Below are 14,775 nucleotides of genomic sequence, written 5' to 3'. Positions count from 1 at the left end.
CGGCTGATGGTGGTGAGATCCGGCCGTTTCTGATGCCACCGTAGGCGAGGTGACAGCTATGAGAGAAGTGCCCTTTGTCTGACTGACATGTGGGATCAATAGAGGGATGGCCAGGAGTGGTCCTTTGGGCCTTCTTCTCAAAGTAGCCAGGAGATAAAGGTCCTCTGCCTGCTGGCCCGTCTGCCTCATTCCCGGGCCTGCTGTCCCTTCCAGTTTCCCTGGTTCCTTTTTGTTTTTTGCAAGCCCATGGAGCAAATCTGGGACACCATGGGACCCAGAAGCATGCTGAAGGGTGAGCAGTGGTGTCAATAACAAAAAAACCAGTTCTCCTGGGCGAGGCAGGGTGAGCACTAGATCTTTTAAGATATGTGAGGGCAAGGAGCAGAGCCAGCTGGCTGGGAGACATTTTTACATAATAGGAGCCATCCTATGCCTATCTCAGACAGCTGAGGATTCCTTCTGAACTTTAATCAGTGAATTAGTGTACATCCCACCTGGCTTTCTGAAGTCCTTGGAAGGGCTCCTGAGCCTGCCACAGAGATTCCCCCGAAGATAGGCAGGTGCTGTTCTGACTTGTGCCCAGAGTCGTCTCTGCCCAGTCCCGACCGGATCACAGCTGAGCAGAATGACCCTATCAGCTCCTTTCTATCACGACATCACCGTGTAGATTCTTTCTGGATCAGTCAGAAGCTCATGAACTCATGACCGTGTCCCACCTCCCCCCATTTTGTTGTGTGTCTGGTTCAGTTTGGATGTGGGTTAGGAGGTATGTGACACCCTTGCTATAGGTGACATTGGGCCAGACAGTGGCTGCCACTCAGTTAACTGGAACAGGGAGATGACACTACTTTTCTTTTTTTCTTTTGGTGGCAAGTGAATAAAGTCACATAAGAAAAGGGGTTTAAAATGTCGTCGGTGTGGTGAGATTAGAAAAAGGAGTGATCTCCTGCCAGCTTCACTTACCGATTGAGGACCGCATCAAACAATAGAGATGAAGACAGCTTCGAAAAGAAGAAAGCATCCAGCGTCAAGGCTTGGGCATTATGGGATGCCCATGGCAACTGCTTTTTCTGTGGCTACTTGTTCTTACCAAGATGCGCAGCCCACTGAACCAGCACCCAGGACCCAGAAGCTGGAGATAACTGTGTCTGCTGGTATCTTTGTACACCCCAGCTTTCTCAGGAGCTCCTCCAGCATTTTGAAACTTTGTCTCTTGTTTCCTCTGTTCCTGAGATAGAGGGACAAGTATCTCCTGATACGGTTGTTGGGGAAACAGGATTGCAATGGATTCCCTAAAATAGCTTTTAAGGACAAAAGTTCTGTGAAGGACATACGTCATGCATGCTCTCCTTCTGTGCAGGGAGTAGGCACATCTCCACATCCCCCTAGGACCTCAAGCTGATAACAGCACGGACCTATGGAATCAGGACAAGGAAATGGTTCTGCTCCTGTAGCAATCTAGGTCTCCGAGTCCGCTAGGATGCAATGAGCAGATTGCATCGTCAGGAAAAAGGTTAAGCGCCAATATTTTGGACAGGAGGTGGTTAGATGCATTTTTTTTAAGCCCTTGAATTTACCTGATGGTTTCTGTGCCCTTGTGCGGACTAGAGCCAGTTTCAGGTTATGAGTAAATTTAACATCACAAAGGAGGTCATTTGAAACTGTTTCCATCGGTTGCCCCGCCTCCTCGGCTGCCCCTTCAGTCTCCCTTTCTCAGTGTCTTCACCAATTTGGCAACTTTCTGATCACCTAGAGTGGGAACACTAAGCGGCTTTCGAAATGTTTTGAAACTTTTATGGGACAGCTGTGGAAAGACGGAAGCTTTCAGAAACCCACCAATATAAGGTAAGAGACTATTTATCTGTTAGCGCTTTCAAACCCACAGTTTCTTTTTGAACTAATTTTAGACTCATGAAAATTGACATTAGCCTCAGCAGAGTTTTTTTGTGTCCCTCACCCCACTTTGGTGTATATTGAACCTCTCCCTTCATCATAACACGACCGCCAGGAGTAGAGAATGAACTCTCGTACGTTATCAACTAAGCCACAGGCTTCATTCAAAGCACGCCAGTGGCGTGGCTAATGTCCCCTTCCTGTCCCAAAGCCCTGTCCAGGAACGCTGTACTGCTCTTAGCTATTCATTCTCATTAGGCACCTCCTCGTCGCTGACCCCTCCTCCTCAGCCTCCTCATCCATTGTAATCTTGGCATTTTTCTCAGGCTGCTTACCAACCAGTGACTTGGTAGAACATCTTTTAATCGGTTTACTTAATGTGCTTTCGTGGTTGGGATGAGGCAATGCAAGAATACCACAGAAGGATACTGTCTCTCTCTGGATGGCATCCTACCCAGGGATGCCCCATGCTTTATGTGCCCTGTTACTGATTATTTTAGGCTTGATTGCTTCATTAAGTTGGGGGCTGCTGGTTTTCCCATCAGATGGCTGTATTAGATAGGTACTTATTTTGTTTATAGGTAGGCAATTATTTCGCCCCGTTGACCCATTTTGAATTTCCCCTTTTTGTAATATGAGAGAAAATGCCTCTAATCTCGTCTATCTGGTCTCATGCACAGCGAGTGGCATATATTTTGGGTATTCTTTTTGTTATTCTTTCCTATGCTCTTTTGCAGAAGGCATCTCCTGTTGGTTCCAGATGTTTCCCTACCGTTGTGTTCAGTTGCATGGTACTCCATTCTGAGGAGTGTCTCCTAGTGTATTTGTTCTTCCACATGTGTGTTTCCACTGCTTTGCAATTACAATCAGGGAAGGAATCAACAAATCCATGCTCATGCATTGTGTTCAATATCAGAGCTACCACCCTTAAGAAGTGGAATTACTAGGTCAGAATGAAACACTTACCTATACCTAATTTTCCTGTGCAGCTAGCACAGCTGTTCTATCAATTTGAACTCTTGATGGGAAACTGTGGAGATGGCTGATCTCTCTCCACAGCTTCACGAACAAGCTTCCGTTTCACCTTTCTTAATTTTTTTAAATCAGTATTTTGATCTTTCATTCCTCTATCTTTGAGGTTCCCATGTATTAATATTAGTCCTTCTGCTCCAGTACACAGCATGAATAGCTCCCCTATTTCATAGTCATCATGCGATGCCCTATATGGTGCTGCTGTTACAGAAATGATTTTTTAAATCATAGTTAGAAACCTGTTTCTTTTTTTAACCAAAGTTAAATAATAACTCCGTCATTTTCCCCATATGATATGGTCTCAGTTTTTATATTTAGAACCTTAATCCACTCTGTTTATTCCACTGCTGCCTGTGAAATATGAGTCTCATTTGATCTTTCTTCTCCCAAATGACTACCGAGAAGCTTCAAACTATTTATTTAAAAGTTGCCCATTTCTCCAGTGACTTTGCTACTTTTGTGAAACAGTAAACTTCTGTACGTATTGGGTCTGATTCCATACGCATAGTCTACTAGTGTTTTTGTCTATTTAACTATTCTCTATTCATGCTCCAGCGCATACTCTCATTTTATAGAATTGTAAGAGTTTTAATCTCAATTATGTCTCCATTAAGTAAGAGAGTGATTTTTAGTGCTAATCACATTGAGGAAATGTTCATCTTTTTCTATTTAAGGAATAGCATTACCATTAATATAATTAATATATATTAAGTTTTGTCAAATGATAAACTTTTTCCTTAACAATTTTTCATTGCAAATGTGATGGCTGGCTTTAATTGTCAATTTGATACACTCTAAAGTCACTCTGAAGGGAGTCTCAATGAGTGATTGTCTAGATTAGGTTGGTTTGTGAACATGTCTGTGGGAGATTATTTTGTTTATACCAACTGAGATAGGAAATCCTGTCCACTGTGGGTGGCACCATTCCCTAAGAAGAGGATTCTGAACTACACAAGAGTGGAAAAAGTGATCTGAACACAAGCATGCTTGTACTTATTCACTGGTCTCTGCTCTTGACTGTGGATGTGATATGACTAGCTGCTTAGGTTCCTGCCACCTTGACATCTCTACAACAATGTACTGTAATCTGAAATTTTAGGCCAAATGAACCCTTTTTTCTTCAATTTGCTTTTGTTAGGGCACTTTGTCATGGCAACATGAAAGGAAACTAAGACAAAAACAGCAACGACAAAATAATTTTTTTATGTGTTGTGCCAATCTGTATGTATTTTCAAAACATATGTGCCTGGGGAGGCCAGAAGAGAGTGTTTGATCCTTTGGAACTATAATTACAGATGCTTTTGAGCCACCATGTGGGTTCTGGGAAGTGGGCCCCAGTCCTTTGCTGGTGTAGCCAGTGCTCTTAACCACTGACAGAGCTTCCAAGCACTGGCAGCAACTTTGTATCTGGAGGAACGTTCATGATGCGGCCTCCCTTAGGCATCTTTGCTGGTATTTCATCACCTATGACCCATAATGATGAGCGCTTTGGCGCTGTAGCTTTCCCCCTTATTGTCTTTGTTTCTGTTTGTTGCATTAAGAAAGGTTGAAACACTTTCTTTCCTTCTGAGCTCTCTGGAACAGTGCAGAGAGCTCCAGACCAACTGATATTTGAGGTTTGGCGGTTTGTTTGACAAATTCTTCCTCGAAATCATGTGTTTGGAGATTGCTTTTGTGAGGCTGTTCCTTGACATTCTTTTTTTTAATATGGAAATTGATTTGATTTCTAACTTAACTAGTGCAATGTGTTTTCCTTAAGAAATTATCCACCTTGTACATTTATTTGCATAGAGACTTGTAACCTGGACTTAGAATTTTCAAGTGTCTTTTCTTTTGTGATCATTTTCCTCGTTATGATTCTTACTTTGTATTTGTCTGCATCCCTCTTCTTTTTCTGATGTTAAATAGTGGCTTACCTGCTTTGTTAACATATCCCCAAGTCGTGATGCCCGTGCTCTTATTAATTTGCCTATGCAGCATTGTAAGAATCTCCATTTTGCTTCACTCCTATTCCCCAGTTGTAATAGTTTTATATTGTCAAAATACTGTATCTCATTTTGGTTTTATATGTACATTTTTATGTTTTTAAACGATTGCTCACAGATCTCCTTTTTTTTTTTTGACATTTTCTTCCAGTTATAATTTGATTGGATAAAGCTCATTTTATCAAGTACAGTTTATGGGCACAGACTTCTGTAAGCCCTTATATATTAAAAGTTGTGCTACTAATAATCCTTTGCTCATAATTTTTAAGCTTTTAAGCAATTTTAGTCCATTATTGGCTTCTTTGTATATTGGTTTTTCAAACTCTGATGTTAGTTGAATTTGTTTGCTGATAAGTTGCCTCTGTCTGTCTCCCTGTCTGTCTGCCTCCCTGTCTGTCTGTCTGCCAGCCTGCCTTTCTGTCTCTTCCTTCTTTTTGGCACAGAACTCTTTGTGGATTTCATCATCGTATCTTAAATCTCATAGTCTTTCTAAAATATGCCTTAGTTTTCATTATTCTTAGTTAATTTTCTCAGGTCTCTACTCTGCTTTTCCAGTGTGTAAAATCAGGCCATTTTATGTTGATAGAACTTTCTCATATTACACCTTTTAAGAGATATTGTAGGGGTTGGGGATTTAGCTCAGTGGTAGAGCGCTTGCCTATGAAGCGCAAGGCCCTGAGTTCGGTCCCCAGCTCCGAAAAAAAGAACCAAAAAAAAAAAAAAGATATTGTAGTTTTTCTTTCTCTTCTTTGGGGAATAAAGTGACACAGACCCTGTCCCTGACCCCCTGCACCTGTAGCATTTTGTCTAATCTTCACCATGTTCTCCTGTGCTGCCCTCCTGCTCTGGGCTACTGCTTTGTCTCCCTTCCCTGTCCTTTAAGAACCGTCTCTAGGAGCCTGCTTACCTTCAGGCACCCGCCCTATATCATCGTCTTTATTTCTAAGATTGCCTTTCCTTCCTACTGTTTTTCGAGAGTTGAGCCAACTCTATTTTATTTCTCCATTTATTTTCTTCCTTTCTGCTCTCAGAGTTTGAATTTCTAGTTTAAGGTCGTTTGTTATATTCTTGGATATTTGTTAGAATATGTTTAACTAAGTGTGGAGGGTGAGTGTGAAGTTTATTCTGTTGCATGATCTTTTAGGGAAGTAGCCGGATAGTCCTAAGTTCATTTATATGAAGATTCAAAAAATCTTCTCCTCACATATAGTCTAGTTCTTACTATTTTTTGCATTTATCAATTTAGTGTGTGTGTGTGTGTGTGTGTGTGTGTGTGTGTGTGGTGGGTTCCTGAGCATGTCATGACATACTTGTATAAGTCAAAGGACAATTCTACCTTGTGGGTCCTGGGACCAAACTCATGCTGTGAATGTCTCGCTTCTAAGCCATCTTATCAGTGTACGGTCTGCTTCCTGTCCAAAGTAGTATTGTCCACTCTGGCTCTCATCTGAATCTTGGGAGTCCTCTAGAATCACTTGTTTGCCTTGCATATCAAATCAGCTTCTAATAAATGGCTGCTGGGTAAATGTCCCCATGAGATTTTTTTTGTCCTTTGACATTACCCAGCCTATAGCTGGACAGATTGGTTTTTTGATACTTCGTGTGGACACTGGAGATTGCTGGAACACAGAGCTCATGACTCAGTAAGGAATTTGTAGGAGTGATTTGACTTCTTAAAGTCTAGGGTCTCGAAAGAAACTGCTATGAGTCACTCATTGGACAAAGTTTTATAAGTCTTGCCTTGTAGCCCAACAGAAGTCATGGACATGTTAAATGAATGTTGCAAATGAACAGATATCTCTAGGATAAGTGCTGAAGAAAGTTTTTGGAAATACCACTGGATTTAATTAAGTCAACTGAAAAAGAATCTCAAAAGCATTCCTCTTCGTACACATTCAAATGACAATGGCCAGTTGGAATGCAGGCAGCCCAAAGGAGGCTTCTTCCCCATTTTCTGTGTGTGCTGCAAACCCTTCTGATTTCTAGTAAAGCCTGTAGACCCTTCCCTCGGTTATGCATGCTTTAAAATGCCTAGTACCAAATCCATGTATAATTTAAATGGAAGAAACAGCATTGCAACATTACTATCAGAGTATTAAAATATACAACTGGGTGGTAGTTAATAGATTCTCCCTTATTAATGCATTAAATGATAAGATCTAGCCGCCAGACTAGATCTGGCTTTTCAAGTAGTGGTAAGTGGAAGGAGGGTTTCCAGATCTCTGCAGCTAGTGTAAAGTACCCTGAAGATATTTGGGATTTGGTTGGTGACACAGTCAAGGTTTTCTTAATACCATAGTGTTTTCCCTCCTGTGCTCATAATAGAACAAAATAACAAAATTCCATTTAGCAATTGGTACAAATCCAGATGCAATACTTTTTCTTTTCCTCCCATCTAAGTTCATGGCTAGGAACATTAGGTTTAGAACTACTGATTTATGCTGATAACAGCTGGCCAATGTGGGGACTTCAGTAATCTCCTCTGAATGCTTATCTATTTTTGTGACCTCTGACCTAAGCCCCCGTGAACCTCCGAGCTCCCTTGTTCCATGTTTTTTCTTTAAGACTTGCCTTTGTGAGGTGGGAGAGCCCAAAAGACTGTTAAATGACAGGTCACTTGAACCTTCACAGACAGAAAGGTCTGCTTTTCATTTGCATCTTGTTGGTTCAGGTAGATCTATCATTGCTCTCTGCAAATCCGAAGGAGTTCTTGGATAACTGGGAAATGGCTGAAGAGGGCGTAGTAGTGAACAGAGAGATCTGGGACCTAGAAAACAAATTCTGCCAATAGCTAATAAAAGAAAAAGGGAGGAGTACCACACTGGCTGATAGAAAGAAAATTTCATAAACACGAAAACATAATAAAGAAGAGTTTGAATCTTGGTGTCTTCCCTTCATGATTAATGATTGGTCTCAAATAGTGCGGGTTAGGGAAAGTGAAGTTCCTCTCGAAGTAGCTTTAAAAATGCCACAGCTTAAAAAAATTATCGTAACATCAATTTAAGAAAAAAAAAATCCTCCGTTAAAATGTAAAGGTCAAGAAAGATTTGGGTGTTTTTAAATGCTGTCTTGAAGAAATTCTTAAAAGGTTAAGATGTCATGTAGTTTCAGAGTTATGGGCATAGGAGGGGGGCCCAGGACAAAACACACCTACCTCGGGGCCCTTCTGTGACTGTGACCCATGCCAACAGTGGGCAGGAGGCAGCTGTCGGATCACAGTGTGTCATGGTGTCACAGGGAAAAGACACATACCTCCCTTAGAGCTTTGAAAGCTAGGGGAGTGTTTCACCTACAGAACTTTTTTCCTGTGACACACAGGCCACAAGATCGACCTCCATCTGTGCTTGCAAATAGCATGGAGTCGCCTGTTTCCTGTGACAACATTAAAATCATCAGGTAAAACCACCCAGGAGTCCCGAGTGCCTGCCGATTCTCTCTCCTGCTCTTGCTGGGCCCTCGCTGGGCCCTCGCAGACTTGCTTCTTCAGTAGTTTCCATGGAGAGCGGCACCTTTGGTTTTCAGATATCTGAGAAGGAAGAGGAGGTTCACTGGCTTCTCCACTCTGCAAATTTTCTGGCGGCTACTATGACTCGAGGGCCTTGGTGCTTTTGGTGTTCTAGTCATGAGATAAAAGCTAACAGATTTTTGGAGGGGAACAGCCTTTCTCTCCTGGGAAATCAAGGACGGTGTCTGCCTACTGGTGCCTCTGATCAGGACTTCCGCTCAAGGATCTGAAGGAGTCACGTGATCATTACGGCTTTCGATCTGTCCCGATCTGTACTGCACACACGTCACTGCGCAGTTACCTGGTTGCACATCTCAACGTGGCCTGAGGAAGGGAAGTGGTTTGGCATCGGGTGGAAGCCGAGAAATGCAGAGCCTGTGTCTTAGACACCACTTCCTGAACTAGAATCCGCGTTTCATAGCCGTCCCAGTGGGATGTATGTGCGAGACGTTCTGCACCAGTAAAGGTGCCCTCTGCTCCAGTAAGCATGACTGGGTGAACACAAAGGGCAACTTTCCCCTTGGAAATTGCTGCTGACTGAGGACAAACGTTCTTCAGCCCTACGATGAGAAGAACGGAAACTACGATTGCAGAGGGAAAGCCGTTTTTTATCACCCAGACTCAGGCTTGGCTTGATGTGGGTTCTCTGAGGAACAAAGGAAGTCATTAGGCCTGTCTCTTTCTAAAAGTTTCTTTGCGACATCAACTGGTCTTTATGCGGTTGAATTTACTGGAGAGTGGGCTTGACCGTTGCCAACATAACTTGTAAGGCATCAAAAAGCAACTCGAAAAGTGCAATCCAGTGGCTTGTTAATTAAGTCTGGAATCCACCATCTCATGGATAATTTGAGTTTTGTCTCCTTGTTAAGTACAAGCTGTGTGGTGGCTGCTCAGACTGTCGTAGCACGGGTGACATGCTTGTCATACCTCTCCTTTGGCCCCTGTCCAAAAATCCCGGAGCCAGCTCAATTACTGTGGTATTTCCTGTTTATTACCACTTCTTATTATTTCTGATTGTATGGATTTTGCATTTCATATTTTACATTTACCTATTGTTTTAGTCAGGGTTGTCTAGAGTCACAGAACTTATGGGTAGTCTCTATATAGTAAGGGAATTTGTTGATGACTGACAGTCTGTAGTCCAACTCCCCTACAATGGTCAGCAGCAGCTGTGAATGGAAGTCCAAGGATCTAGTGGTGGCTCAGTCCCACAAGGCAGGCAGGTGAGGGACTCTTCCTTCTTCCAATGTCCTCATATAAGTTTCCAGCAGAAGGTATGTCCCAGATTAAAGGTGTGTACCACCATGCCTAGATCTGGGACTTGCTTTGTCCCAGGTGACCTTGAACTCAGAGATCTTCTTGCCTTAGGCTCCTGGGATTCACAGCCACTTTGCCTCACGACCTCCATGCCAAGATCCAGGTCAGAAACTTGTATCTCCCAGCCTCAAGATCAGGATCAATGGTGAGTCTTCCAGTTCTGGATTTTAGTTCATTCCAGATATAGTCAAGTTGACAGCCAGGAACAGCTACTACACATATACCAAATATATATTCTCATGTGTATGTGTGTGTGTGTGTGTGTGTAAGATGTGTGAATGAAGGCATGTGTGTACAGCAATTTGCATGTAGAGGTCAGGGTATTGTTTGAGATATGGTCTCTTTCTGCCTTTTGTATACCAGGCTAGCTGGCCTGAGAGCTTCTGGTGATTCCTGAGTGAATGTTGAAGCACTGGGATGGCAGACACGTGCTATGGCAACTGGCTTTTTCACGGGCCTTGGGGATTTGAACTCAGATCCTCATGCTTGCATGGCAAGCATTTTACTCACTGAGCCATCTCCCTAACTCTGAGAACATATTTCTATTCTATGACTTCATGTAGTCTGCCTTCCCAAGTAGATCTTTAAGCTTAGGGAGGGTAGATACTTAGCACTCTTTCTTACACTGTGACCTCTTACCTAGGGAACTGTCAAAAGTGAGGTCTGTTAACAGCACAAAAATCATGTTATTGTTAGTAATTCTGTACTGTCTTGTGGCTGCTTTGTGTCTCCTAAATAGGACATGGTTTGCCTTGCATGGCCTTTTCTATGCTTTCCCTATTCTGAGAAGAGGACACCAAGGTAAAGGGACAGAAAGAACTTTGCAAAGTCCCATGGGTGATATGTAATAGGACACATTAGGACAATAGTATGTGTCTCTTCATTAACAAGGACCAAATGTTCTCTTTGCCGTCTGTTACAGGACGCGGAAGATGAGGCTCGCCTTGGAGAGAGAACGAGCCTTCGGTGCCAGATGAGCATCATTGAGAAGGTGTGTTGAGCTCTGCAACTAGCTTTTCCACATCTGGAATGGAGTAGCGAGCTCAAAATCACAGCAATCTAATACTCTAGTAGGGTTTAGAAAGCATCAAGGAAGGAAAAGGGGCCATGTTTGAGAGTGGACCCCAGGGACAGCTAGGAGCTGTGGCCTTATTCTCGGTGATAGGGGAGAAACTCTATGTCATACAGCCCAATACAGGGCCAGGCTTCCTCTGTTCCTTGTTTCTGATTGTGTGTGTTCGTGCATGCGTGTGTGTGTGTGTTTGTGTGTGTGTGTGTGTGTGTGTGTGTGTCAGAGGTCAATGTCAAGAAGCTTGGTTATCCTCCACCTTACTTTTTGAGACAGTGTCTCTCCATGAACCTAGAACTTTCTGATTTATCAAGATTGGCTGGCCAGCGATCCCCAGGGATTGTCCTGCCTCTGTCTCCCCTCTGCTGGGATTACAGAGGTACCTTGGGCTTTTTACGTGGGTGCTGGTGGAACTGAACTCAGGCCCTTGGGCTTGCAAGCATCTAACTGACTGAACTATTTCCCTGGACTGTTCCTGACTTCTTAAAGGAACAGATCTTCTTGGGGTAAGCATTTCTTCACAGAAGACAGGCCTGTTCCATCTCGTGGTAGAAAGGACAATCCTGTACCTTGTACTCTGGTTGCAGAACTCAGAATCTGCTTCTTTACGAATCTACACCCCAGGGAAACAACTCATGTCCAACGGGCCTGGGATGCTCCTGTGACATCCACTGCAAAAGCCCCATGCTTTTGTGAATGTCCCCAAAATAAACCTCTGAACGAAAGCCCGAACCACAGCACCCTTTCTTCACGGGGAAGCAGGGCGAACGTGATGCTTCTGAATCAGTAGTCAGCGAGGGATGTTAATTCACGAACGCAATTAGAAGCATTACAATGACCCCTATGGAGTCCTTTTGTTTTATTGCTGTTCACAAGAACTGGATTCCATATTTAGGAAGGAAATCAATCGATACCAGGGATCTCGTGCAGCAATAGAGCGCTCTTTGCTCAGTAGGTAACGCTTTCCTAAGACCCTGTTTGGGCTACGCGCTCCAACCTCATATCGAAGTGTTTTAGACACACGGAAACCCCTGCCTCAATTACTGCAGATGTTCAGTAAAAAGAAGGAAGCAAGGGAGGGTTCTCACTGTGGGCGCCAGAGCTGATCCTGCGGCACACGCCCTTGTCAAGCGTGGAAGACCGAGATTCTTGCCGTTTGAGCAGTCCTTACCTTTGGAGCAATTTATTTAGGTTAAGGCATTGTCTCTAGAAGCAACCTATTAAAAATACAGGTTACATGGGCCTAGTAACAATTCCCACAATAACTATTATTTGAGCTGCATGAATTACTTTATCAGATTAATTAGCTGTCATCTATCAGACAATATGGCTCTGAGGAAATAAGGCATTGTTTAATGGACATCATTGTCTGAGATATGAAGCAGTTCTATGAGGGACTGGGGTACTTGGGGGCCCTTTGCTGGGGGTCTGGGAGGCTAGAAGGCAGCCAAAGACACTGATTAAAAAGGGAGAGGAGAGGAGAGAGGAATGAGGGAACCATCAAAACTTTTTTTCTCTGCATAATTTTGCCTCATGTCACCCGAGGATTGTTTTCTATTTAAATGTCTTTAATAAACCAGTGACCGGTCTCATCTTTCCTTTGGCCCATGCACCCTCCCTCCCCTAATCGAGTCCTGCTTCTTTCAAAGTAACAAGTAGGATGGTGGGCGTCTCCATTCTTCTACTGTTACCATCAGGATATGGGTCTTCCGAGAAGGACTCATACTGAACTACATCTCATCGTCTCTTCAGGCTTCTTGGGGTCAAGCAGCCGAGCGTTGGATACCTGGATGTGGCCTTTAAATATCCCATATGGACTTTTATTTTTGTCTTCTCTTCTGGCTACCTGGAAGCCAAGGATTCCAGGACATGAAGAAGATGGAGGAAACTGTTGGTGGAAGAAGTCTAGACACGCAAGTCACAACTTAGAAAAGGGCCATCTGAGTGTGTCTATCATGGACCGTTTGGGCTGCTAATGAAATACCATGGGCTGGGTAGTGTATAAAATCAGTATTTACTTTCTGCAGTTCTGGAGTCCGAGAGTCAAGGTGTCATGAGGTTTATTATCTGGTGAGGGCTCCTTTTTGCTTACAAGAAGGTACACGATGGCTCTGCCCTTGTGACATGACTCCTTTTTTTTTTTTAAATTAACTTGAGTATTTCTTATATACATTTCGAGTATTATTCCCTTTCCCGGTTTCCGGGCAAACATCCCCCTAACCCCTCCCCCTCCCCTTCTGTATGGGTGTTCCCCTCCCCATCCTCCCCCCATTGCCGCCCTCCCCCCAACAGTCTAGTTCACTGGGGGTGCAGTCTTAGCAGGACCCAGGGCTTCCCCTTCCACTGGTGCTCTTACTAGGATATTCATTGCTACATATGAGGTCAGAGTCCAGGGTCAGTCCATGTATAGTCTTTAGGTAGTGGCTTAGTCCCTGGAAGCTCTGGTTGCTTGGCATTGTTTTACATATGGGGTCTCGAGCCCCTTCAAGCCCTTCCAGTTCTTTCTCTGATTCCTTCAACGGGGGTCCTATTCTCAGTTCAGTGGTTTGCTGCTGGCATTCGCCTCTGTATTTGCTGTATTCTGGCTGTGTCTCTCAGGAGCGATCTACATCCGGCTCCTGTCTGCCTGCACTTCTTTGCTTCATCCATCTTGTCTAATTGGATGGCTGTATATGTATGGGCCACATGTGGGGCAGGCTCTGAATGGGTGTTCCTTCTGTGTCTGTTTTAATCTTTGCCTCTCTATTCCCTGCCAAGGGTATTCTTGTTCCCCTTTTAAAGAAGGAGTGAAGCATTCACATTTTGATCATCCGTCTTGAGTTTCATTTGTTCTAGGCATCTAGGGTAATTCAAGCATTTGGGCTAATAGCCACTTATCAATGAGTGCATACCAATGTGTTTTTCTGTGATTGGGTTACCTCACTCAGGATGATACTTTCCAGTTCCAACCATTTGCCTATGAATTTCGTAAACTCGTTGTTTTTGATAGCTGAGTAATATTCCATTGTGTAGATGTACCACATTTTCTGTATCCATTCCTCTGTTGAAGGGCATCTGGGTTCTTTCCATTTTCTGGCTATTATAAATAAGGCTGCTATGAACATAGTGGAGCACGTGTCTTTTTTATATGTTGGGGCATCTTGTGGGTATATGCCCAAGAGAGGTATAGCTGGATCCTCAGGCAGTTCAATGTCCAATTTTCTGAGGAACCTCCAGACTGATTTCCAGAATGGTTGTACCAGTCTGCAATCCAACCAACAATGGAGGAGTGTTGCTCTTTCTCCGCATCCTCGCCAGCATCTGATATCACCTGTGTTTTTGATCTTAGCCATTCTCACTGGTGTGAGGTAAAATCTCAGGGTTGTTTTGATTTGCATTTCCCTTATGACTAAAGATGTTGAACATTTCTTTAGGTGTTTCTCTGCCATTTGGCATTCCTCAGCTGTGAATTCTTTGTTTAGCTCTGAACCCCATTTTTTAATAGGGTTATTTGACTCCCTGCGGTCTAACTTCTTGAGTTCTTTGTATATTTTGGATATAAGGCCTCTATCTGTTGTAGGATTGGTAAAGATCTTTTCCCAATCTGTTGGTTGCCATTTTGTCCTAACCACAGTGTCCTTTGCCTTACAGAAGCTTTGCAGTTTTATGAGATCCCATTTGTCGATTCTTGATCTTAGAGCATAAGCCATTGGTGTTTTGTTCAGGAAATTTTTTCCAGTGCCCATGTGTTCCAAATGCTTCCCTAGTTTTTCTTCTATTAGTTTGAGTGTATCTGGTTTGATGTGGAGGTCCTTGATCCACTTGGACTTAAGCTTTGTACAGGGTGATAAGCATGGATCGATCTGCATTCTTCTACATGTTGACCTCCAGTTGGACCAGCACCATTTGCTGAAAATGCTATCTTTTTTCCATTTGATGGTTTTGGCTCCTTTGGACATGACTACTTCTTAAAGTAGCCACCCTGAATATTGTTA

General features: G+C 43.3%; 1 protein-coding gene across 11 annotated transcripts in view; it reads left to right on the top strand.

Annotated features, from left to right (window-relative positions):
• The first annotated feature begins 681 nt into the window (after nt 1–681).
• LOC120100960 (uncharacterized) overlaps nt 682–14,775 on the top strand; it is a 75,788-nt gene continuing 61,694 nt past the window's right edge. The window contains exons 1-5 of one of the 11 annotated variants that reach the window (XM_087638083.1): nt 751–1,845; nt 8,229–9,392; nt 9,784–9,877; nt 10,472–10,533; nt 10,655–11,523. In XM_087638083.1, coding sequence (XP_087494209.1) covers nt 9,253–9,392; nt 9,784–9,877; nt 10,472–10,533; nt 10,655–10,709 — 351 coding nt within the window. In that variant the 5' untranslated portion in view covers nt 751–1,845; nt 8,229–9,252 and the 3' untranslated portion in view covers nt 10,710–11,523. Of the gene's footprint in view, nt 1,846–8,140; nt 9,639–9,783; nt 9,878–10,471; nt 10,534–10,654; nt 11,529–12,553; nt 13,901–14,775 lie in introns of those variants that run through there. The other 10 variants (XM_087638095.1, XM_087638103.1, XM_087638088.1 and 7 more) reach the window with 10 other exon arrangements.

This window comes from Rattus norvegicus, chromosome 2, assembly GCF_021556685.1.
Source record: "Rattus norvegicus strain SHRSP/BbbUtx chromosome 2, alternate assembly SHRSP_T2T, whole genome shotgun sequence".
NCBI lineage: Eukaryota > Metazoa > Chordata > Mammalia > Rodentia > Muridae > Rattus > Rattus norvegicus.
This window is presented reverse-complemented; position numbering and strand designations above follow the sequence as displayed.